General features: G+C 39.5%; 2 protein-coding genes across 4 annotated transcripts; both read left to right on the top strand.

Annotated features, from left to right (window-relative positions):
• Nucleotides 1-183: 183 nt before the first annotated feature.
• Nucleotides 184-6,388, top strand: LOC104416014. 3 transcript variants are annotated; one of them, XM_039298905.1, is made up of 4 exons: nucleotides 184-395; nucleotides 487-821; nucleotides 937-1,733; nucleotides 6,260-6,388. In XM_039298905.1, the coding sequence occupies exons 3-4, from the start codon at nucleotides 1,122-1,124 to the stop codon at nucleotides 6,374-6,376; spliced, it is 729 nt and encodes a 242-aa protein (XP_039154839.1). In that variant the 5' UTR covers nucleotides 184-395; nucleotides 487-821; nucleotides 937-1,121; the 3' UTR covers nucleotides 6,377-6,388. The 3 variants fall into 3 exon arrangements, with proteins under 3 accessions (XP_039154839.1, XP_039154840.1, XP_039154838.1); XM_039298906.1 differs by having other exon boundaries at nucleotides 185-395; nucleotides 487-1,129; nucleotides 1,174-1,733; XM_039298904.1 differs by having other exon boundaries at nucleotides 185-395; nucleotides 487-1,733.
• Nucleotides 6,389-13,672: 7,284 nt separating this feature from the next.
• Nucleotides 13,673-14,876, top strand: LOC120287524 (lipase-like PAD4). Its single transcript, XM_039300336.1, has 2 exons — nucleotides 13,673-13,984; nucleotides 14,106-14,876. Exons 1-2 carry the CDS (start codon nucleotides 13,673-13,675, stop codon nucleotides 14,874-14,876), a joined length of 1,083 nt encoding a protein of 360 aa, XP_039156270.1.
• The last annotated feature ends 9,331 nt before the right edge of the window (nucleotides 14,877-24,207 follow it).

Raw genomic sequence — 24,207 nt, 5'->3', positions numbered from 1 at the left:
TGCATTATAAACCGAAAAAAAAAAAAAAATCAAGTCGTGGCTTTCATAGTTAAAGAACCTAACCCAAAATCCTCCCAGAAGCATTTGAAAAACCATATTACAAAATACTTTATCTCAGTTTCGAGTCGGGAGCAAATTAATTAATATTCATTCCTTCCGATAGTGCTCGATCCATTAACTGGCCCAAAACGCGAGTACATCAATCGGTACCACAGTTTTGCAGCTAATGAAGGGAAGGGTAGTATTGCAATTTGACGACGTGGGAGCATAAATGGCCCCGACACATGAGCTGGGATCGGGATCATTCCAGTGCAAAGCAAAGCAGAGTTGATATTTGATATTGATTCCGCCTTGCCCGGATCGATCTTTATCGTCATGGACACCGAAGCTGCATCGTAAAGAATCCTCCCTTCTCCTCCTCCCTTCTTCCTCAACTTTATCTTCTTCTTCTTTTATTTATTCATCTTTTCGTCTTGTTTCGGAAAGGCTCGAGACCAGCGAGATATTGGGGACTTTCTTGGCTTCGACGCCGCTGCCGAAGGAGGCGTGGAGGCTGTGCAGCACCGCGAACGCGATGGGGCGTGGTGCCTTCCTGGTGGAGCAAGTCGGGGGCGTGGGGTACATGGCATTCTCTGGTATCCAAGATCTGCCGGTGCTCGGTTGGGATCCGAACTGCAGCATCCTGGCCCCGCTAGATGCAGCAGGCCACGGGCTGTTTGCGCTGTTGAAAAGCCATTGCGACGGCCAGGGGCCAGTCATAAACCACTCCGGAGTGCTTCACCTCTTCCTTCATTATCATCCGTGCTGATCTCCAGAGCCAGGTTAGCGATTTTCGCCGTTCCTGAGATGTCCCCGCGCCAGTATGTCGAGATTCCGTAAGCCTCTGGATCCGAAGTTCGAAATACTGTATGATTGTGATCACGGGCCACTCCATAGGAGGATCAGCCGCCGTCCTCACAGCTCTTTGGCTTCTCTCCTACCTCAAATCGATCTTCTCACCTATCTCGGTCCTATTCATCGGTTCCGGCTCTCCTTTCCCCGGCAACGAGTTGCTTTCCCGAGCCATCCCTTGCGAAAGTTGGGGTGGCAGCTTCCGCAACATTGTGTCTACACATGATATCATGCCGAGGTTTATCTCTCAACCAATCACTTGTTCCGACTCCCTAGTGGCAGGCCCTCATCAGATTCTGGTACACGTCTATGACGCGCGATATCATGCCGAGGTTAACTCTGTAAATGCACGTTTCCAGATGTTGCGGAAATCATGGACACCGAAGCTTCATCCTAAGAGCCTACTCCCCTCTCCTGCTCACCTTGATTTCCGGCGTTTCCATGTTTCCAGCTACAACTACGTTTCTTCCTTCAACATTTTTGCTCTGTTTTTTTTTTTTGTTGTCTTGGAAAGGCTTGAGACGAGCGTCGCGTTCGCAGCGCTGCCGAAGGAGTCATGGAGGGTGTGCAGCACTGCGAACGCGATGGGGTGTGGTGCCTTCGTGGTGGAGCAAGGCGGGGGCGAGGGGGTATGTGGCATTCTCAGGCGTCCAAGAGCTGCCGGTGCTTGGTTGGGATCCGAACTGCGGCATGCTTGTGCCGCTGGAGGCGGCAGGCCACGGGTTGTTCGCGCCGTTGAAGTCAGGAAAGTCATCCGCACATGCGAGGAGCCGGTCGTGGTCCACTCCGGATTGCTTCACCCCTTCCTTCATCGTCATTCGCGCAATGATTTTCAAGGCCAGGTTAGCAATTTCTATTGCCTATCATTTGCTTTATTGAATCTTCTCTAAAAGTCCAAAAATAAAAAGACAGAAAAAATTCATAAAAACATTTTAAAATTTTAAAATTCGTCCGTGTCTTTATTAGTACGTCACATCGGCTGTGTCTATATCAACAATTTTTGGCTAAAATTGACCAGATAGATTACATTGACAAATTAGAATTTAATTGATACAATTTAAAAATCTAAAACTGAATTAGCCCTAGTGCAAAAAAGTTTAGGACTTTTTTTTGGGTACTTAACCCTAAATTTCTTGGATTATCTAAAGCTCTCGTGAGGCTGGTAATACTTGTGGTTTATTTTTCTATTTTAAGGGTTGTAAACTTGCACAATCATGGCTTATTTGCACGTACAACTAATAATATACCTTTATATAAAGTGATTAATCTAACATGAAAATACTGCACACTTAGGCTGCTTTTGGTTACTTGGACTTTTTCGTTAAACAGAATTGAGGTCGGATATGATAATGACGTGATTTTTAATATCTCATACAATATTTGATAAATATGCGAATATAACATGGATAACATAAATTCTTCAGTCTTCCCCTCCACCTTTGCACCATTGTCCTCAACACGACCTCACCGTTACCTTCCGCCGCCGCCTGTCAAACTGCCATTGGCATCGCCTCACCTCGCTGTGCTATCGCCAAACGTCGTTGCGTCCCCTGTTGTCACCCAATCACCGACCCATGACGCCCTGTCGGCGGCCATCTCTGTCCCTTTTAGATCCTTGACACTGCGATTCGTGCAGCGTCGTGATTGGCTCAGATGGTGTCGTCGGCTTTAGGCGACACCAGATGATCTCTGAACCTCTAGTTGCATTCAAGGATCTCCGCTAGCATGTTCAGACATCACCGCGAGCCATCTTAGTTATTGATGAACATGACGAGGGAAAACCTGGAGTTGGCGAATCGAATCAAGCAGCTTGGGCTAGATCTATATCTCCACTTTGTCATTGTCCCCAGAATAGTAGATCCCCAGAGCGTGAAAAAGTGGGCTGCGAAGGTCTTCCTAGTTTTAATTCGTCTGAAGCTCTCGAACACGTCATGCTTCCATTGATGAATTGAAGCAGAAGATGCTGCTTTCGTCTCTCGATTTTTTCGATTCCCATGAGGATAATGGGCGATCCTTGGTAATCGTCCTAGTTAAGAAAAATGCAGAAGGGAGGAATAGAGAATTTTATGTATATTTCGATATGTAGTAATGATGAATACATGAACGTATTTATAGACTATATGAAATGGTATCTAAGGAAATATAATCAATCAAATGATATGATCTATCAAAAGACATATATGCATATTCCTGAGAGATATGCGAAATTAATTTAACATAATATTACTAATATCCCCTCAAACACAAGATGAATTGAAATGAATCGACTTGATTTTGATGATAATCCAAACGTCACAAAAATCTTCAATTAAAATAAGCTCAACGTATCTGAGATGAAGTGGCGTGTGATGGCTCCAAGCTTCCGTTGATGAGAAGATTTCAGTATGTTGCTCGTTTGACAACTATGAGTTTGGTGATGGTGTTGGTTTCTCGAAACAAGAAGTGAAAAGTCAAGAATCAGAGGCATTTAAAACGAACATGTTTCCTTTTGTAGTCGACTTTGCTGCGAAGATAGTACGTGGCCAATAAGGCTAGCGTGACTACAACAAGTGGGCACTACTAAGCAAGGGTTATTGTGGGAAGATGTGTCTTTGTAGCGTCAAAAATACCTAAGTGGAAAAAGAAAAGCTCAACATCGCCGATGTTGTAACACACCATGGTAGTTGGTCAAACACGAATGAGATATTTGGGTGAACACTATCAGGTGGATTTATTTTACTAGGTTTGCGTCGAATGCAAAGCTGAGAATGATAAAGTAGAAAGATTGGGGAAATTTCTGGAGTGCATCTGATTTCAAGTTAAGAAAAATGTAGAAGAGATGAATAAAAAATTTTCTATAAATTTCAATATGTAGTAATGAGGAATACGTGAGCCTATATATACACTATATGAGATAATTATCTAAGGTAATAAAATAATATAATATCAAATATAATTAATCAAGAATATGCTCTACCAAAGGAGATATATGCCTAATCCTGAGAAATATGCGGAATCAATTAAATATTCTAATATTGCTAATAGTCCTCAATAATTGATTTCAAATTATATGTCCTTATAAATTATCCTCATGTATGGTAATTCTCCTTAACTTATAGGAACATGAACAATCTTATAATTTGTAATTGTTCTTCATTGTTTGTCGTTACTGTCATTCTAAGAAGGCAATGCGATGCATCGTTTAAAAATGACTTAAAGTAGTTTACTTCCTCGCGACCTTCCCGAGGGCAGATCAATCCAGATAAGTACTAATATAATGGCCAACACCAGACTATTCCCTAGACGGTGAATCTTACTATTTTATACAGCGTTATCCCCAAGAATTACCATTTCTATGGCTTAGTGCTATTTATTATTAATTTTCCGTCCACTGTGTAATAGAACAATTATTGCCTACTTATCTTCTTCCTTGAGTTAATAATTTACAAGTGGAGTGGTCCCGGTTGCATATATTACTAGGTCCCCTGGTCTCAGCAAATCGTTTGTAATGGTACACTTGGCAATCACCTAATTTGCTTTTAAATATGTCTGAAGTTAGTCATTGACTTAGACTGAAGGAGAGACTTTCCTGGAAGGGGACTCGCAGACCGACTGCAATTAAATTATCGAATTATGCAGATTTCACGTGTAGTACGAAAACTGCATAATTAAATGCTATAATTGATCCTGTCCTTGTGAACTTGGGTGGCGACAAGATTTTCCTCCTGTAGACAACGATTGATCGAAAGGAGATTTCTAGCGATTCGGGAATATGCAACATTCCTACTATAATGTTAGTGGAGTTAATAAAGTGGGATTGTGATAGATTCCAGGCAGGAATGAGACTGAAGGGAAAGAACCCTTTCTTAATCTCCTTTTTGCACACATCCACTCACCTTGTAGAACTTTAGACCATCAGTTGTGGACTGTGACTTTTAGTTGAGACACAGAGTCAAGACAGCAAATAAGGTTTCGGTTCAGGTGTATATCCGAGCGCTCTTTCTTTCTAAGCGGGAAGTCTATTTTCCGGAATTATACTGCAAATACATCATCAGTTGTATGTCTATTTCCACGTAAATCATTTCAAATATGCATTTTACCTTGTAATTTTCCCACAAATTAAAAATAGTTTTCTCGATTAAACTCGAGGCCTCAAGTAATCGATTGAATGGACGAATTTTTCAATATCATAGATTGAATTTTGGCTTACTTGTAATGATGCCCTGCTTAACCTGTTTGAATGTTCGTGCCCCTGACCGCCTGCCAGAAAACCTTTATATTTTTGCTTGCAATTAACCTTAATGGTCCTCACGTTTTATTGGCCTATTATGATTAGAAGATGCATCTTGCAATCTTACTCAAGATAGTCTCTTGCTTTTTCTCGGTCAATTAATAAAATCTACCAAACGGATCCGTCTTAACATGATTAATGGAGGAGGGTATCACTAATATAGCAAAATTAAAATTCGAACCAGTCAATTATTAAATAATATTAGAAGACGCATCATGCATGAGAAGTCTAAGAAGTGAAATTCGTAACTAGCACGTCGAGACTTATACAAGTAATCAATTTTTTTTAACCATAATAAGAATGTCGTCCGAACTTAATTTGTAATCTCCACGTAAGCATACCATCTTTCTAAATTAATCGATCCTATTGATAAAATGTCTCCTTCCGTGTGTAATGGTGGAACTTTTTATACAAAATCCTATTCCACGTTTGAAATAGGGGAAATAAATCAATCGACGTCATATAATTCACGAATATTCGTGCAATGGCTTCGATTGCTAGATTATATTGGAGGCATACAAGATGTCACATTGTTTTCATGATGATTCGGCCATCTTCTTGGGTCCGTGAAACATAATTAGGCAACTTTACTTAATGGGTTCATTAGTGAAACCTTGACAGAGGGTAAAAATATCAAGATTCCCGGCTTATAAAACATTATTGTTTTGGCTAAAAAATCATTTAATGAAACATTAATAGATGGTAAATGCATTACATCGATATAAGTTTTGGGAGTTATTAAATTACAAGAAAAAGTTTAAGGTAAATTTATCTCAATTGGCATAATTTGAAGTTTTTGGCGTCACAAAAAAAAATCAAGGTAAATATGTCACTATAGACATGATTTGAGATTTTTCTTATAGCTTCTTCCCTTAAAAGAATGCGCATTATTTGATGTTCTAAATCATCTATGCCTACATTTTATATTTTGGATAATGTTAAAATAGGATTAATACTATTTAAAAAAAAAACTCCGAATTATGTCCATTATGAAAATATATTTAATATTTTATTATATCACTAAAAACCCTAAATTTACATATCATAATACAAATATCCAAAGCATCCTACAACTCATTCCATTTTTTGGTGTTAAAGCCGGAGGCTCAATACTCACTTCTAAAGGACAACTTGGAATCATCCTCAACTCTTGAAGCAGATATGTTTATGCCAGGAATCATCACATTGCGAGGTATTTCATTGGTTTGTATTTAAATTTCATATCATAACATTGTTCTTCACCAACTTCACTTTATACCCAATAAAATGGGAGAATCACAAAAAATAAAGTTATAAATCTATTACAATTGTATCAATTTAATCTTAAACATTTTTATTTTATTTTGTCAATTCAATCTTAATCCTTTAACAATTGTATCAATTTAGTCCATCTAACCATATTTGATCGAGTAGTGTTTATGTGGACACCGTCCAATTGATACTAACATAAATAATTTTTTAATAATAATTTTTTTAAATTTTATTATTTTTTTCCTTTTTTTTCCCTTTTTCGCCCTTGTTAGCCTCATCATGGCCTTCCTGGCTGTAGGCGAAGTCGGCCTCCCAGGGCGGGTAAGGCCACAGCCACCTTCACCCGCTGTGGCGAGGCCCTGGCGGATGCCAAAATATTGCCGAAGAGCAATTGGCAGGTACAAAGGCGAGCCGAGACGGAGGCTGGAAAGGAGCGTGATCCTAGCGAAGGAAGCACGGCGGGGAGGACCGGGAGGAATAGACGGCGCCATCCCATCGAAATCTCCACCCCTTCCAATGTGGCTCACGGTCGGCTGCATCGTTGTTCATCCAGTGTGGAGACCTCCAAATCTGGCATCACCCATCCCAGTCAAGCAATCGGAGAAATCCGTCGTTGCTCATCCGAATGGGGGCTGGTGTAGCCTAGCCGACCAGCCGTAGGAAGCCGTTGGTCCACGAATGGCAACAGACGCAAGCCCCTGATTTGGAGTTTTTTTCATTTTTTGGTCGAAACCTGATTTGGAGTTCATGTGCAGAAAAAGTGTAGCCTTTTTAGTCGTAAAAAAAGTTAAAAGAAAAAAAAAAGAAAAAAAGAAAATGCTGTCCACTCTCCACTCCAACAAATCCCAATGCAAAAGCAACGTGACTGGGGTACGCTGTCTATATCTCACTTCTGTTTAATTAGGATGCGTTTGCCAGACTTCGGCTCTAATCAGTCGCTGGAGAAGGAAGAAGACAAAAAGGATAAAAATGACTTGTTTTCGAAATTATTTCGAAAATGACCTTATATGGCCATTTATCTACCTTTGAATTTATCTTTATTGTTTCGCAAAACATTACCTGAAACTTTTTCAAAATTAGCACGTAACATCACAGTCAAATTGATGGGAATTTAGCTTAGTGATTGTGAAAACGAAAATTTAATAGGGTCAAATTAGTCAATCAAAGATTAATTTACGTAATAATTGGCAAAAAAACATATTTAGTGGAGTCAATGAAGCCAATGAAGCACAATCAAATATGCAAAGCATGGCCAATCTTGAACCCATGTAGCAAATAAACAAATCAAATTTAACACAATAATTTGTATGCCAGTTGTGTAAAATCAATTCTACTATGACTAGCATTTCTCGTCAGAAAACTTAATTTTCTAAGATCCACGTACAAAAGAGTTGAGGGAGAGAGGGCGCTAGATAGAGTTGCAAGAGCAGCCAGAGAATGGTACGAGCAAAAGCAACTCTCTTGAGCATGGTGCTCCAAAAGAAAAGGAATATCTAAAACTGGAGTTGCAGAAATATAATTTGGCAACCATGTTAGCTCGTCTCCCGTTTCGAAAACGTCCCCCGACTCATGGTCAAATACATACCCACTTTTCTCTCGGATAAATCAGTGCTCTTAATCATAAAAAATGAAAAATATTTGAGCAATGGTCTTTAATCTACCATAATTTGGATTACAAAAAATAATAACAACAAAGAATTATAAATTATTGTGGAGTTCACTCATTCAAAAATTTGTAAATCATGTCGGGTTATTATTCTCGTAGTAAATCAAAATGGAGCACGTGGAGAGGATGCATATGACATGAGGAAGGGCGCATCTTTGCTTGTGAATGAAGTCATCAAATCCGATGGTAGCACATAAAACACGTCACCACCATTTATAGACCAGAGGAAAACAGGGGTTAAGGCAAAAACGTAAGTGGGAAAAGGAACATGGATAAAACGACACAAACACTTGGTAAATAATGTAAGGTAATTTATGTAACACGCGTCAAAGTGGTTCACAGGCAAACTTGTGAAGAGTTTCCATTAAACTTTCATGAGCTGCATTTCCCTTCTTCTTTTCACAGAGAAAGTTCCCGAACAAACAGCAAAATGACATACAAATGGTCCCCAGTGTCTCTGAGCTCCCGCTTCAACTCTCTCCATCGGCCTGCTTTGTTGGCCTTCGAATCCGGGTTCTGTCCCTGCTTCAATTCCCCCGGATTTGACGGAACCCGAACAACACCCATCCCATGAGGGTGATGATAATTTCTTCGGCTGCTTCTTCATGTCACAAGAAGACAGTCGGTGCAAAAGTGATAGACATCTCAGTATTACACAAGTCCTCAATGTCTGAAACGTGTCATTTTGGGCCCACGTTAGAAACCTTGCATCCTCTCTCTTTTTGACTAATATTTCTACTTTTCTTTCGTCTTTCTTCTTTTTTGCTCTTGCCTTCCTCTTCTTCCTCCTTTCACCCTCTCTCCTCTCTTCTCCGTTTTCTGACACAAAGAACAGACCCACTTTTTTTTTTTTTTTTCAAAATGCTCTCTCGCTTCCAAGACGCCGCCGCCTCCGCACGTTGCCTCCATCTCTGCCTCCACCTTCGCCCGCTTCTTCTCCAACCTCCAGTGCCGCCACCTCCCGTTCAACTCCTCTCACGCCCTCCGCCTCAGTGCCGGCGTTGGCCAGGAGCTCGAGGACCTCTGCCGCGTCGACGAATCACGCCACCGCCTTCGTCTCCACCTTCGCCTCGTCCATTGCCTACCCGACCCTGGTGGACCTCGAATCTGTTGTCGTCTCCAGCGGAGTGAAAGGAGGAAGTCTTCGGGAGGAAGTCTTCGGAAGAAGAAGAAAGGGAAAGAAAAGTGCGCGGCGAGAAGTGACCAACGTTCAGACCAAAAAAGAAAAAAGAAAGAAGTGACCAACGTAGGAAGTTGCGAGTTGACACTCAAATAAACAAACCAATTTAACACATCGATCCATTGCCAACTTTGTGAAATCAATTTCGCTATGGCTAGCATTATTCATTACAAAACTCATTTTCTATGATCTGCGTATAAAAAGGAAGACGCAGAGACGGCGCTTAAATAGAGTTACAAGAGCGGCCAGAGAAAGGTACAAGAAAAAGCATCTCTCGCGACCGTATAATGCTTCAAAAGAAAATTAGTGACAAAGCGGGACTTGCAGAAATGTACTTCGACGACCATACCAGCTCGTCTCCCGAATCTCATACAGGAATAGAGAACGTGATAAATATGTCGTCGCGTTGGCTAAAGAAATTATAGTTATGCCCTCAGCTACGGAAGGTTTTTGACGAATAGTTGGATCTCCCAAAATATTTTTCTCTTCCATAAATATTTATTTTTTCGCATTATGTATTCTGATCAATAATTTCACTTCGTTAGGTAATACCTCAAATATTTGGAAATTATGTGAGTCGAAAGTAAATTAATTATTAGACATTTGACAAAAAAAAAAAAAAAAAAGAGAGAGAGAGTAGAGCACTCTTTATTACTAAACTCATAAGTGAATATGGTGCGCAACTATTGTTTATTAACCATATATCTATAAACCATGATGTCCCCATCCATTCCATACCATGATCATCGAGTTATGACTTTAGATGATTGAGAAAATAGAGATATAATTACGTGATATTATTTAATGTACTATGAGAATAACAGTTTATTCTAGATCACAAAAAATCAAATCATAAATAATTATATATTATTGATCTACTACTTCAAATTTTTTTTACTTACAATGTATTATTATTCTCACATTATCCTAAGGACTATTATGCTTGCAAAGCCCAAAAAAATATTGGATGCACTTGGACCACCAGGTCAGCTTGCCCTTCCTCTCCCTCTGCTTTTCTTAGGGGACACATTCTCCTTCTCTCTACTGGACGACGACCTCCTTCGCGTTCTCCATTATTTCTCTCCCGTCTTTCGTCTGCGAGTTCCATTCCTTGTCTCTGGACATCGAAGCCCCATCTTCAGGAAGATCCGACTGGCAGGCCTGGCCAACAGTCCTGGCGGGTCTCCGACTCAGCACCCCACTCCCACGACTTGATCCACTTGACAAGGCCGCCATCCTTCAGACGATACAAACCCAGGGTTAATATTCCATTTCACTTCCCACTCCACCGGCAAAAGAGGAAACCATGGACACCGAAGCTTCATCGTAACAGCCTACTCCCTTCTCCTGCTCACCTCGATTTCCGGAGTTTCCATGTTTCCAGCTGCTACTCCGTTTCTTCCTTTAACATTTTTGCTTCTTCTTCTTTTTCCTTATTTTCTTTTCCTCTTTCTTCGTCGTTTTGGAAAGGTTTGAGACGAGCGAGATGTTGGGGACTTTCCTGGCTTCGACGCCGCTGCTGAAGGAGGCGTGGAGGCTGTGCAGCACTGCGAACGCGATGGGGTGTGGTGCCTTTGTGGTGGAGCAAGTCGGGGGCGTGGGGTACGTGGCATTCTCAGGCGTCCAAGAGCTGCCGGTGCTCGGTTGGGATCCGAACTACGGCATGCTGGTGTCGCTGGATGCGGCCGGCCACGGGCTGTTCGCGCAGTTGAATTACCGTTTCGATCGCGAGGAGCCGGCCATGGTCCACTCCGGGGTGCTCCAACTCTTCCTTCGTCACCAGACTCCCTCTTTTCGAGACGAGGTTGGCAACTTCTATTGCCCATCTGCTCTATTGACTCCTCTATGAAGTTAAATTTTACATCGCTTACAGCTCTCATCATAAATTTATTGAATTATCTAAAGCTTTTGTAAGGTTCATTATACTTATGGTTAATCTTTCTTTTTGGTCGTTTTACGGATCTTATACTTGCACAATTGTGACATATTCACAATTATCTCATAATTTACTCTTATATTGAGTGATTTACCTATAGAATTCTTAAGGTGAAAATTTTAGCACTTTAGCTCTATTCATTTTATGAAAAATGTGGCATTTTCCTAAAATTGTTTTCAAGGAAATCACTTTTCAGGAAAATAACCATGTTTTTTCAATATTCGACTGAACTTTAAATATGAACTAGAAAATATTTTCCGTTGTTTGTTAAAGAAAATCTTTTCTTGCATGCACTCAATTTCAATAATTTTTATTATTTTCTAATCGATTTTTCAATTTTTAATTTTTTCCTTTCCTTTTTCTTGATTTTGCGTTTTCTTTTTTTCTTTCATTTTTTTTTTTTTTTTGCTTTTCTTTCTTTTTTCTTCTTCTTCCTTCACCTTAGCCAATCATTAGCTACGACAACGCCCGACCATTGGCAAGCTTTAGCCTCGCCCTAGGCCTATGAGGCTTCGCCCTAGGTTGACAAGGCTTCGCCTTGCCTAATCGAGTGACGTCTAAGTCCCGCCCAACTCACCAAATTTGGCGAGATCCGAGCTCGGCTTTGCCAAATCAGACAAGGCTGGAGCTCGCCAAAGGCTGATTGTCAATTGTCGCCATAGCCGACGACCGACTAAGTCTAAGGAAGAAGAAGAAGAAGAAGAATAAGAAGAAAAGAAAGAAAAGAAAAAAATTCAAATTTTAAAAAAGAAAAAGAAAACATAAAAATAAAAGAAAAATTGTTTGGTGAAAGAAAGTGAAGTGGAAAAGTTATGGAAAATATTTCACTTTTTGAAAAGTGGAAAACATTTTCTTCATTTTTGAAGGTATTTTTTTTTATAGTAGAAACCGTTTTCCTTGATTAATTCATTTTCCGTTAAATGAGTGCTAGAAAATCCAAAAAACGTTTCTTTAAAATTATTAGCCATAAAAAAATGGAGCCTTAGTGATTAAAAAATAGCATAGTAAAATAGCTCAAATTTGCTATGTAATTATTCTCTATCATTGTAATTTTCTTATAGGTATGTATAAATGTCAAGTTACTAATCGCCATTCTCATATAGTAATTTAACTTAAAAGTAGTAAAATTGAATATTCGAATGACTATTTCAGGAAAAATCATCACCGATACCCTTAACTAATCAATAAAGTTCTCTAGGCTTTTTCATAGGCTCGAAGTTTTGTGCTCACCTAATGCTAGTTTAATCATCAATAAAAAGAAGATAAAATGACACAAATTATCCATGCACTTCGGTTCGATTTACCAAGCCACACGCTCGGATGTTCAAAGCCAGGCCAATTGCAACTTTTCTTTATTATATTCATGATAGCATCTTTGCTAAATTTAGAAAAGAAAAAAAAGGTACCCCACAACGATCAGACAGTCAAGAAAAGATAACGTTAGTCTGGGCTTAGCATGCCACCCTCCGCCAACCCTTTTCCTTTTCATTTGTAAACTTTCTTTCTTTCCCACGATTAAAATATTTAATTTTATTAAGGCATGGGCTGTCCGAAGTGAGCTGGCCAAGCTCAGGCCCGCGATATTGTCCTTCGGGCCTGTCAATGTTGACCAACCTTGGGCAACGGGTCTCACGGCCCGTTTAGTCCATGATAACCTCTAGGACCAAATTTTGAATTATTGTGAATCCGATGATTTTGGTTTGGAGTAATGTCAAACCGAACCGTTCATGAGACAGATCTGCTGGTCATGAATGGTACTCTTCTCATAAGATTTATTCAAATACAAAAGCCATACATATAAATACATTCTATACACGTGTTAAAACATATTTGCACACTTAACATATTTTGTTGAACGTGTTAGTGTTGTTCTAATAGCATAATAAACAGTTCCACAAGTTTAACAATTGCAGTATGACCAATGATTTTCTATCCGGTCTATTCCCATAACTCTTATAGTCTAACATGATTTGGTCAAATTTAATTTTTCATTAAAGCTTTTGAAGCGTTGTAATCGAGATGTTTTCAGGAAGCATTTAACTAGATCTCAGGAAATCTTATATATGGATGCAGATTCATAACTTGCTGGTTGAAACCAAGTCAATAGTGATCACAGGCCATTCCATAGGAGGATCGGTCGCATTCCTCACAGCTCTTTGGCTACTCTCCCAGCTAAAATCCATCTTCCCACTCATGTCGGTCTTTTGCATTGGTTTCGGCTCTCCTTTCCTCGGCAATGAGTCACTTTCCCAAGCAATCATCCGCGAAAGATGGGGTGGCAGCTTCTGCAACATTGTGTTGACGCACGATATAATGCCGATGTTATCTCTCAACCAATCACTTGTTTTGACTCCCCAGTGGCAAGCCCTCATAAGATTCTGGTACACATCTATGATGTCACTGAATTCTATGAATTTCACTAATCTCCAATTAATTGAAGAAGACAAAGCTTGGTTATTTTCCTTCACTATGGCCGACATGGAGCGCCTGGCGAAGGTAGGGGAAGGCTTGGGAGGGAGGTTGTTTTGGCCCTTAGGGAATTACTTGTTTTGTTCAAACAATGGCACGATTTGTTTGGACAACGCTGTATCTGTCAACAAGATGATGCATTTGATGCTAAGGACAAGCTCTCCAAGTTGTGTCATTGAGGAGCACCTTAAGTATGGATGGTATGTTGAGAGACTTACTCGTCAATCTTTAATCAAAAGCTTCATGGAAGGAGGTCTCTCTGAATCAAGCTATGAAGCAAGTCTTTTGATGACTTTGAACTCCTTGGGGACATCTCAACAGGTAGGGACACGGCACCTTAGATTATCAAGTCATCGCGATATGTAATTGTATCAATCTAGGCTTTTTATTCTCGGGTGCAATTCCATTGATTTTAAAAGTTGTTTGATCCTCTACTTTGCAGGCATTCAGTGCACTAGCAAAAGATTGCTTGACAATGGCGAGGCAAATGGGACGCCACCCAAACCTAAACGCCGCCAATTTAGCTATTAAGCTATCCAAAATCACTCCTTATGGGACAGAGATGGAGTGTTATAAAACTTATTGCGACAAGTTCGACAAGCAAAGAGGATACTATGATTCTTTCAAGCAGAGGGGGGCCTCAAAGAGAGAGTTCCACGTAAACATGAATCGGTTCAAGCTTGCGGCCTTTTGGGACGAGGTCATACGCATGTTGGACAAGAAAGAGCTCCCACACGATTTTCACAGAAGCTCAAAATGGGTCAAATCGTCACAGTTCTATAAGCTTCTTGTGGAGCCATTGGACATCGCGGAGTATTATCGGTTGGGGATGCACCTTAGAAAAGGCCACTACATAAGCAATGGAAGAGAGAGGAGATACAAAATTTTCGATCAATGGTGGACCAAGAGAGTTGTTACCGAGAAACTGGGCAATGCGAGAACCAGGTATGCAAGCTTGACCCAAGACCCTTGCTTTTGGGCAAGGGTGGAGGAAGCAAAGGAGTGGCTGGACAAAATCAAGAGGGAGAGCGACCCAAACAACCTGGCTTTTTTTCGAGATAGACTAGATGAGTTTGAAAGATATGCAATGAAGCTAGTTGACAATAAAGAGGTGTCTGCTGATGTAGTGGCTAAGAATTCGAGCTTCAGTCTATGGTTAAAAGAATGGAAAGCGACAAAATCACAGATTTCTCCCTTTAATAGCATCAACTGACGTGGCATCGAGCTCCACCCTAGGTTGATAAGGGGCCATCCCCGTCGGATCTAGAAGCTCGGCTTCTACAGCCGTGGAGAATTGGCTCCCATATATATTTCTTTGACATGGTACGCCACTCAACCGAGGATTAATTCGTTGTTCTAGTGTAATATTACAATAGAGCAAGGTTTCCTATGGTGCCGCAGACTGAGGTTGGTTATAAGTATGTCGAGCCCTGGCAGACAATAATCTTTTATGTATGGATTAATATATTGATGATAAAACTTGATACGATGCACCAGGGATGATATTCCGCAGTTACATCAACTCTCAAACTTTCTCACCGATTGACTTAAGATGTATGATGGAATGCTGAGTGATGTGAAGATAGGAAATATAGTTCTACGCTATGAACAAATTCGAGCTTTCATGCTTTTTTGAAATTTTTGGTATGTTAACTAAGTGGCTATGTCTTGCACAAAGAAGGTATCAAGTACAAATGCTCATGACATATCCCTGGGGGAAGGCGTCGCGGGGATCAGACGTGGCTGCCCTCTCCTGTAAAGGAGTGGCCGGGTCAGCCAATGGGGCCAGAATCTTTATCCAGGCCCGGATCCCGACCTAGGAGGGGCGTAAGGGGTCACTCTCCCCAGGGAGGTTCTCCCTCTGTTTCCCTCATGAGCAGTTTAAGACCTGCTCAGGTCCAGCTCATGACATATGCCTGAGGCAGAAACATGATAGAATTTTTTTCAAATTATTCTAGGGGCAACCATCGTGTAACATAGGATACAAGAGAATCGAATCATTAATTTCCGTTCTGTGCATCAATGTTCCTAACAGGTCCTGAAACCATCTTTAGGCATCAAACACCCACCAAAGCATTATCATACCTAAACCCGCACCTTAAGCAACCGGTGCATACTTGAATGTGTCCCAAGTAATGGGACACAGAGTCGGCTGAAGAAACACCGAGCAGGTATAACATATCCACAAAATTGCTATCAAACAGATAGTTGTACTTGCTTTGCCCAAGTAAAATGGCTTGGGCTTGAAATTCTTCTCTTCCATGACCATCCTCACGAATATCGGGACTGCGTATCCTCCAACCCATCTTATCGTGAATATGGAAGTTATGGCAGTCAAGACTCCATTCACTTTGAAACGTTGGAATTCCAAGTAGAACACAGATGGCTGCGCAGAGCCACACTGCATTAGATGGGACTTCGTGCTTTGGATGCACTTTTTGCCATATCAATGAAGTGGGATGCCCTTGTCTCTTGAACGCATATGTTGTTACTGATCAAAACAGTAAACTAGAAACAGAAAACCAGAAGCTATATATTTCGAATGAGGAAGAGAAGCACAGAGAAAACAGAACACAAACTTGCGTACATCAGTTTTCTCTCAAAGGAAACTGTCAAGTACAGGACAACTTAAACAAAAACAATAACTGCTTACAAACCACTCACACATGTGCAGCATATAACTGCATCTGAACGTGCTATTTCACTTCCTAAATTACAAAAATACCAGCTGCATAATATAACCAACTTAGCAAGAAAAATAAACCATAAAAAGAAAACAGAACAGAGGAACATCAGTTGAAAAACCAGCAGCACTGAGACATTATAATCCAACAGCATATGCCTGAAGAGAGCCCGAAACTTTGCAGATGGTGAAGCGTAACAAAGGAAAAGAGGAATAAACATTGACCATTCTTGCTGCACTGGTAGCGATGGAAAGCCTGTCAAAAAAGAATGCATCAGAGTATTTGAGCCAGAACAAACACACCCGCCATCTCATTGAGTGGATCATATAGATAGTCAAAGTCCTGAAAGTATCAACATGCACAACATAGCATAATACAGCAAAAACAAATGGACCCCACGTGGGGCTGGAAAGATTTGCAGCACAAAAATAAAGGGAACCAATCGTATGTTAAAAGTTCACTAAGATAAGATCATTGAAGATCTTGGAGGACTTTGTTCCCAACTTCCTTTAAATTCTGTCAGAAAACAGACCATTCAACTGAGTTTCAACAAAATGGTTTTACATGCACCACTTTCCCTTCTAAGTGTTCTTGTTAGTTTTTTAGGGTCAGTTCTACTATCGTCTCTTGAAACAGAAGAACAAAGAACCTCCGTAAGGTTCAAATTTGCCAAACATTTCAGCTAAGGAAGAAGCTTTGCAGTTTGGAGTTACACCAGCATAACTCCCTGTATGACTCGAGGAGTCTATTTTAGACCCAAAATAGAAAAGATAAATCATGATGCTCAGATAAATAATCTTTTTTGTTAAGAGTAATGACACCACCTGCATGACTTTCAAACAAGTTCTTAAGTGTCAAAAGGAACTAAATGCACAAACAAACCATCCTAAGTTATCACCGAACACTTAAAAGATAATACTAGTTTGACAGACAGATAGCAAAAAATAAAAATGAGAACAACTGGAAAGGAACAAACTGCGAAAGAAAAGCAGATTTAAGCCATTGCGATCCCGCCAAACCAAGTGAAGAACGAAATTACAACCCATTCCCGAACCATGCTTGCAGGTCCTGCATACAAAAGGCTTGATCTATAGAGAGGAGTGACCCCAGAGAGGAGCGTCATCTGGCTGGGGCAGGCAAGGTGCGCAGCCCATAAATAAAGGGAACCAATCGTCTGTTAACAGTTCACAGAGATAAGATCATTAAATATCTTGGACAAGCATCAACTTCATTCGAAAGAAACCCTCCAAATAGCATAAATAGAACTTATATCGAGGGAAATGAAGCATTTAGTAGTTTGGAGGACGTTCCTAACTTCCTATAAATTCTTTTGGAAAACAGAACAGCATCTAAGTTTCGAGAAAATGGTTTTACATGCAGCAATTTCCCCTCTCTAAAGTGTTGTTGTTAATCTTCTTCAGTCAGTTCTGCTAGCTTTTCTTGAAATAGAAGTGCAAAGAATCTCATTAAGGTTCAAATTTGGCAACATTTCAGCTATGAAAAGAGCTTTGCAGTTCGGAGTTTCCCCAGCATAACTTCCTGTATCCTTTCTGTTTGCTTTTCAAAATTGTTTTTCTTATAAGATGTTATGACTAAAGGAGTCTATTTCAGACCCAAAAAAGATTCCTCTTTTACGTTCATATGCTCTGATAAACAATCTTTTTTATGTTTAAGAGTAATGACACCACCTGCATATGTTTTGACCTTTCAAACGACTTTGGAAGCGTGAAAAGGTACTAAATGCGCAAAAGCAAACTTGGGAAGATGAATCCAACCAAAAAAAAAACTTGGGAAGATGAAACTAATTGAGCATTGCCAGGCAAATAATTGAGAACGAGCACAGCGAAAGCGCCATACTAGTTATGGTAAAAAGCATTGCCTAATCAGTAACTACTAATCGTCGATAGGAGAACACCTCGACATGAGAAATTCTTGTAGGTAGGTGGAAACACAAGTGGAAATTGAGATAATATAAAGCCTCTTAGTCATCATCCATGTCGTGACCTAACCTTGGGTGCACTACCTAAGGTTTGGCTAATTGATTACTAAGTTTAAACTTAGCTCGAGCTTTCCCAAACCCATACTAATTCATGGCCTAAGTTCAAGTTCTTAATGTGCAAGTGATTTTTTAATTAAAAGTCGTCATTAATCTATTGTTAGTGGGTCGATTAGAAACTCAAGTAAAGTAATGGGAGATTTACTTTAGTGAGTTTGGAGACTTGATTACGCTAGATTTCTCTAATGCCATTTCAAGATTTTTTCTCTTTTATTCCAAAAAAATATTTTGCAAGCAACTTCAATTAATTTTAATATAATTTTCTAACATGTGAGGTGACCATGCCGATGTACAAACTACCAACATCCCGATGTACAAACTACCAATTTAACACCTAAGAAAGTAATAAATAAATTACAGGACTTACCATGTAGCAACAAAAACATTTGTAATGTTAAACTCAAAATTCACATCAACAGTCCTAGATATGATTCTAATTAACAGAAAGTCACTCAATTTTTTTAGGATTTTCTCTTATTTAATGAAATCTAAAATACGTGCAATGCAATTTAACCCAATGGCATAATTCTAATGACAGAAAATTTTTAATTAAATGGAGTTAGCAACAATCACTAAATGGCATGCATTTTATGAACCTAATTCTATATGACATGCACATGATATTTTTTTTTTTTATCTTTTATTAAAGTTCATAATTAAAAGTTGCTAAAATTAAAAATCTACCTAAAGTGAGATATTATCTACTTTAAGTTAAGAAATAGACTAATTAAATCCTATCTTAACTTAGAAAGATATCTCAACATGCAATTTAATTCAAATATATTATCTAACCTAGATATCATCTAAATATGCATTCTAATATAATTATAAAGGTATCTAACTATTCTATCAATGCAATCTTTTTTGTATTTTTAGGATAAATAAAGCAATCAAAATATTTAAACCATTCAATCCATGAGGGTATATCTATTTAGTAGAATATGGTAGTTTCCTTTCAACGTAGCTTTTATGTATGCGTAAATATATGGGTAAATAAATTATAGCAATTTTCAAATAGATCGGAATCGAGGTAGATGTAGGAAATGGAAAGTCAATGTATCTATATGTGGATATCTGTAGGAGATCATATAAAAGGGATAATCTTATTTTAGACCTAACTAATTTGATCTAACCAATTAGATGAATTATTATAGATCCAGTTGCATTTTATTGGAATTGAGAAAATAGTCCAAATGAATTTGACTTTCGTTTTTTTTTTTTCCGAAGTAACTCTCATCAACTAGTATCCAATCAATTCAAACATGGGAACAAAACCTAATCATTTGAAATTTCGTGAATAAAATCAATAAATTGATCTTAAGCCTTAAAGATCAAAATATCAATTTATAGATTCCTACGAAATCAATAAATTCCATCTAAAGCCTTATAGATAGAATCAAAGATTATATGCGGTTGCGAATCAAGAGATAAATCCTAATTGGAGATAGACATATATTAGACAATAAAATATCCAAATCAAATTTAGATAAGATAATTACCTAATTTCGCAAGTAAACTCAATGGAATCGGCTCGATAGATGACAACAAAATTTGATTCTTTTTACAAATTTGATATTGGAAATCCGCTAATCTAGAAATTCATTTGAACCTTCTCAAACCGTTTCTTCTTAAAAACCAAAAATATTTGTGCCAAAATAACATATGCCAAGAAGAACAATATGCCTTGGACACGTAATGAATCTTGAAGTACTATTTCCGCATCTCCTTGACCAAATCCACCCACATTAGGATTACTTGTTAATGGCTAATCAAGTTTGATAGATTCACCTTCGGAAACAAGAAGTTCTGGCCTGAGATCATAGCCAGCTCCACTGACGGTGAACGGTGGCAATGCTTGTGGACAGGTGAGATGCTGCGACTATGCTGCAGTTTAAAAATTAATTGCTCCAATTTGGTAAACCTGCAAACGGAAAGATAAGCGCGAGAGCGAGCGTTTCTCCAGTGTTGTAAGAAGATCTCGAACGCAGGGGAAGAGCTGCAGGAAGCCACCAAGAACACTTTTATTTTGACCACGCCCCTACTGATTCCACGATCATCACTTGGAGTCTACTGGACGTTCTGAAAATCTTTCCACGATCAGATTCAGTTTCTTAATGATGCTCGACGTCGCACATGAGCCAGATGTCAATGGAAATCGTCGATGAAGGTTGCACTTGTTGTGACGCCACGGATGTTGAAAAACTAGAGGAAAGAGTTGTTAATAGGCGACCTAAAGTGATCGTCGTTGAAAATTCGGCAACGGTGCAAGGAGGCAACAGCTCGTCATCGGGGCTCTGTTTTTCAAGCACGTCAGGGCATTGCGGCTCAAAGGGGCAACGAGCGTCAACGTCGCGGCAGGGCTTGGTGTCGGCTTGGCACGTCGGGAACAACAGGTTCGCCAAGGGGCTCGATGTCTTGATGGGCGGTTCAGGCGCTCGCTGGAGCACGTGGTCGCAGCTGACTTCGCCAAGGGACGTGTCTCTCTCTACTGGTGGTGTCCAAGTAGTGATGGTCAGATCATGGATAGTCCGCGCGACCATCCATAATCATGAGGAATTGTAAAAATAATATAGTGGAGTCTGTGATTTGCTCGAAGAAAAAGGGGGCAGAGGCGTGAATGTGGTGATGGAAGGAGAGAAATTTTGTAAAAGAATCTGAGTTAGGGCAGTCGCTTCTCTCTCTGCCTCTCACGCTTTCCTCTCTTTTTTCGTGAATGAACGGGCTCTCCCTCGGAATTGTGGCGCCCCTCTTTAGACAAAAGAAAGGACCGCCTTTTATACACCAAGCGATGCGGTGCCCTCCAAGGAAAGAAGCAAGATCTCTTTTCCTCTTTGCAAACCCGTATCCACGGCAATAGATACAATTTCCTTCTTTTTTGCTATTTTTTCATGGACCGAATTCCTCCCACTATCCTCAGAATTGACCGTGTCCCGTCTTCCTCACATTCACTTCCTGAAATAACCATGAAAGTACATATTCTGCAAAGATTGTTGCCGACCTAAATTTTCCATGTTCGCATGCTTGTGTCTTTTTTATTTTCACTCTTACTTTCAATATTTCATCCGAAATCTTCCCTTCTGTTGCAAAATATATTCTTTAGTGTATATATCGCATAAACATATGCAAAATTTACTGAATATTGGAAGGATAATACGAATCTTTTTTGAAAATATCAAATCACCATTCATCATAAGTCAATTTTCGGTTATCAAGAACAACGGGCTTAGGCCAATTCCCTCTCTCCATGGCCTTAGTCCAACTCGTTAACTTAAAGCTCAAAAATCAATTCAAATCCATCCATCACCGGTCCAATGCAATAATAAAAAGTAAATGCTCCTAAAATCATATGTTATGCAATTTAATTCTAATATTTTTGTGTAAGGGTTAAAAATTAATCCATAATTTTCTATAAATGAATGATTGGGTCACCAAAATTTAAGTGTCAACAATCCACAAAGGCTATTTACAAAAAGCAGCTTCCGTTTTACTTCGCTTGAGAACATAGAGAGTGATACCATTTACTTCCCGGAACACATCGCTAGAGTCATTTAAGAGGTGAGCTTTGCCACAAGAAACACAAGTTAACTTGTGAGATAAGACGAGATGCCAAAAAGGAATCTTGAAGTGCCCTCACTTGCCATCATCTCTACAGCTCAAAAATCTCTATCTCTCTCTCGCTCTCGCTCATTTATCATGTTGATCATCTCCTATGCATTGTATAGACTATTGAGTTCAAATTACTTACTCACAAATTTAGCTATGAACCTAATATTCCCAGTCTTTGTGAGTAAGAAATCCATACTGTCACCATGTATACAAAAAATATTCATTGAGGAAACTTAAAAAATTTACTGCAAAAAGATACTTCCCTTCTATGTTTCCTCTTAATGAGATAGCTTCAAGCATGATATCTACACAAATTTTCTCAACAGTTTGACCAAAAACCAAATTATCATCATCATCATCATCACTTTCTAGAGGACAGAAATATAATCATCGTCATCCTTTGCTCTTATGATACTTCGGTTGGGAGTTTATCCAGAATGACAATTGGCCTCAATTTTAAAGATCTCATATAATATTGCGAATTAATACTTCGGTTGGGAGTTTATCCAGAATGACAATTGGCCTCAATTTTAAAGATCTCATATAATATTGCGAATTAACTTGGGTTATAACAAGTTGTCAAGAAAAACTCCCCAGCCAATAGATCAAATCTTCTTTTCTCACTAGAAAGTACTAAAAAAAAAAAAAAATCTTCCTTGACGATACTATAGATTTCAAAGAATAATTTATTTGCTTATTATTAACCCCCTATCACCGCTAAAGCCAACAACCAACGGCGAATGAGGGTACCGAAGTTCTTGTCCAGGTTTGGATTTTCCATTTCTGAATACAATTTAAATAATAAATAAATAAAAATTCTCGTTGTGTTGTTGAGAGCTTCTCGGCCTTTGCTCTGTTTAAGGGGTGTTCTTAATTCACGTCCTTGTGTCAATTAACGTATCCGTTGCTCACATACAGTTTAATTTGAATTTGGAACATACCCCATTATGCAGACATGCTTAAGCAGAGGTAAAAGCTTTCACTTTTCCCAATGTCACATGCTGTGTGCCTGTGGGTTTAGGATCTTGATTGATTGTCCCCCAGACCTCTCTGCTCTCGCTGCTTTCGCCCCCATACCTCCCGGATTTACCGCTGTGCAAGAAGAAGAAGATTTTGGACCTTCAGCTGATGGATCCGATGGCTGTGAATCTGGGAATGAAGAAAGGGAGAGTACTGAGAAATCCATGAATGCAAACTGCGGACTCGGACACAGTTCTTCTCAGCAATTCTACCAAGAACCAAATCATCTACCAAATAATCATTTGCCCCAAAACATAAGAGGCTTCGGACAACGTACTGTCAAGGCATTCCACATTCAGAACCAAGCAAGCAATTGAAGAAGCACCTCCTTTGCGTTTTTCGGCTTGTATGAGCTTGTCTGCAACAAAGTAAGGACTCCCAAATTCCCGTAGGCTCGCAAGACGAACTAGACTCATCACCACTCCCATATTGTTGCTCCCCTTGGTTGGCTCCTCAAACAGCACCGTTGCCCCTGCTTTGTTCACCTTCAATTCCCCCCCCGCCCCCCAAAAAAAAAAAAAAAAAAAACAACCCCAATAGTACTCAAACAATACTCAAACCGTCACAACATTCTTGCACGTCCGGTATCCTTAGTACATAGTACATTGTTACATAAAAAGTGTACCTTCACCCAAGAAGATGGTTAGAGGAGGGTGAAGCCATCCTCGGGGTCTGTGCTGTAACAATTTTCCTACATTAATTAATATTGTAATTTACAGTTTTACGGTTATTGTAAAACGGGGTTAGTCTAAAGTGAGATAAAATGCTTCTTAATTAGTCTAATATGAGGCTGGCTAATGTGAGCCGAGTTGAGCCTGGTCTATAATGAGGGGACATGGCTGGAAACTCTATAAATAGTGCTCAAGTCTCTCCTCTAACCCTAATTCTCACATGTATCCTCACATAAGGAGCGTTTACCTAACGCTAAAGGGTGAGGGGGGCATCTCATTGAGCTAGTGATATGGAGGGCAATAGAGGAGAAGGACTTTCGCGTGGAACATTGGTTTTCCGCTTCTGCTTCAAGAACGATGGATCCCAAAATAGGTGCGTTAATATTTCTACTCAATAATGCATGTTCTTGTTCTAGTTATGGAAATCTTGGGATTACACAATTTGCATCCAACATGTGGTATCAGAACAATCATAACCCTAGAACTCGAACACATAAAATTTTTGCC

Source organism: Eucalyptus grandis, chromosome 8, assembly GCF_016545825.1.
Source record: "Eucalyptus grandis isolate ANBG69807.140 chromosome 8, ASM1654582v1, whole genome shotgun sequence".
Lineage (NCBI taxonomy): Eukaryota > Viridiplantae > Streptophyta > Magnoliopsida > Myrtales > Myrtaceae > Eucalyptus > Eucalyptus grandis.
This window is presented reverse-complemented; position numbering and strand designations above follow the sequence as displayed.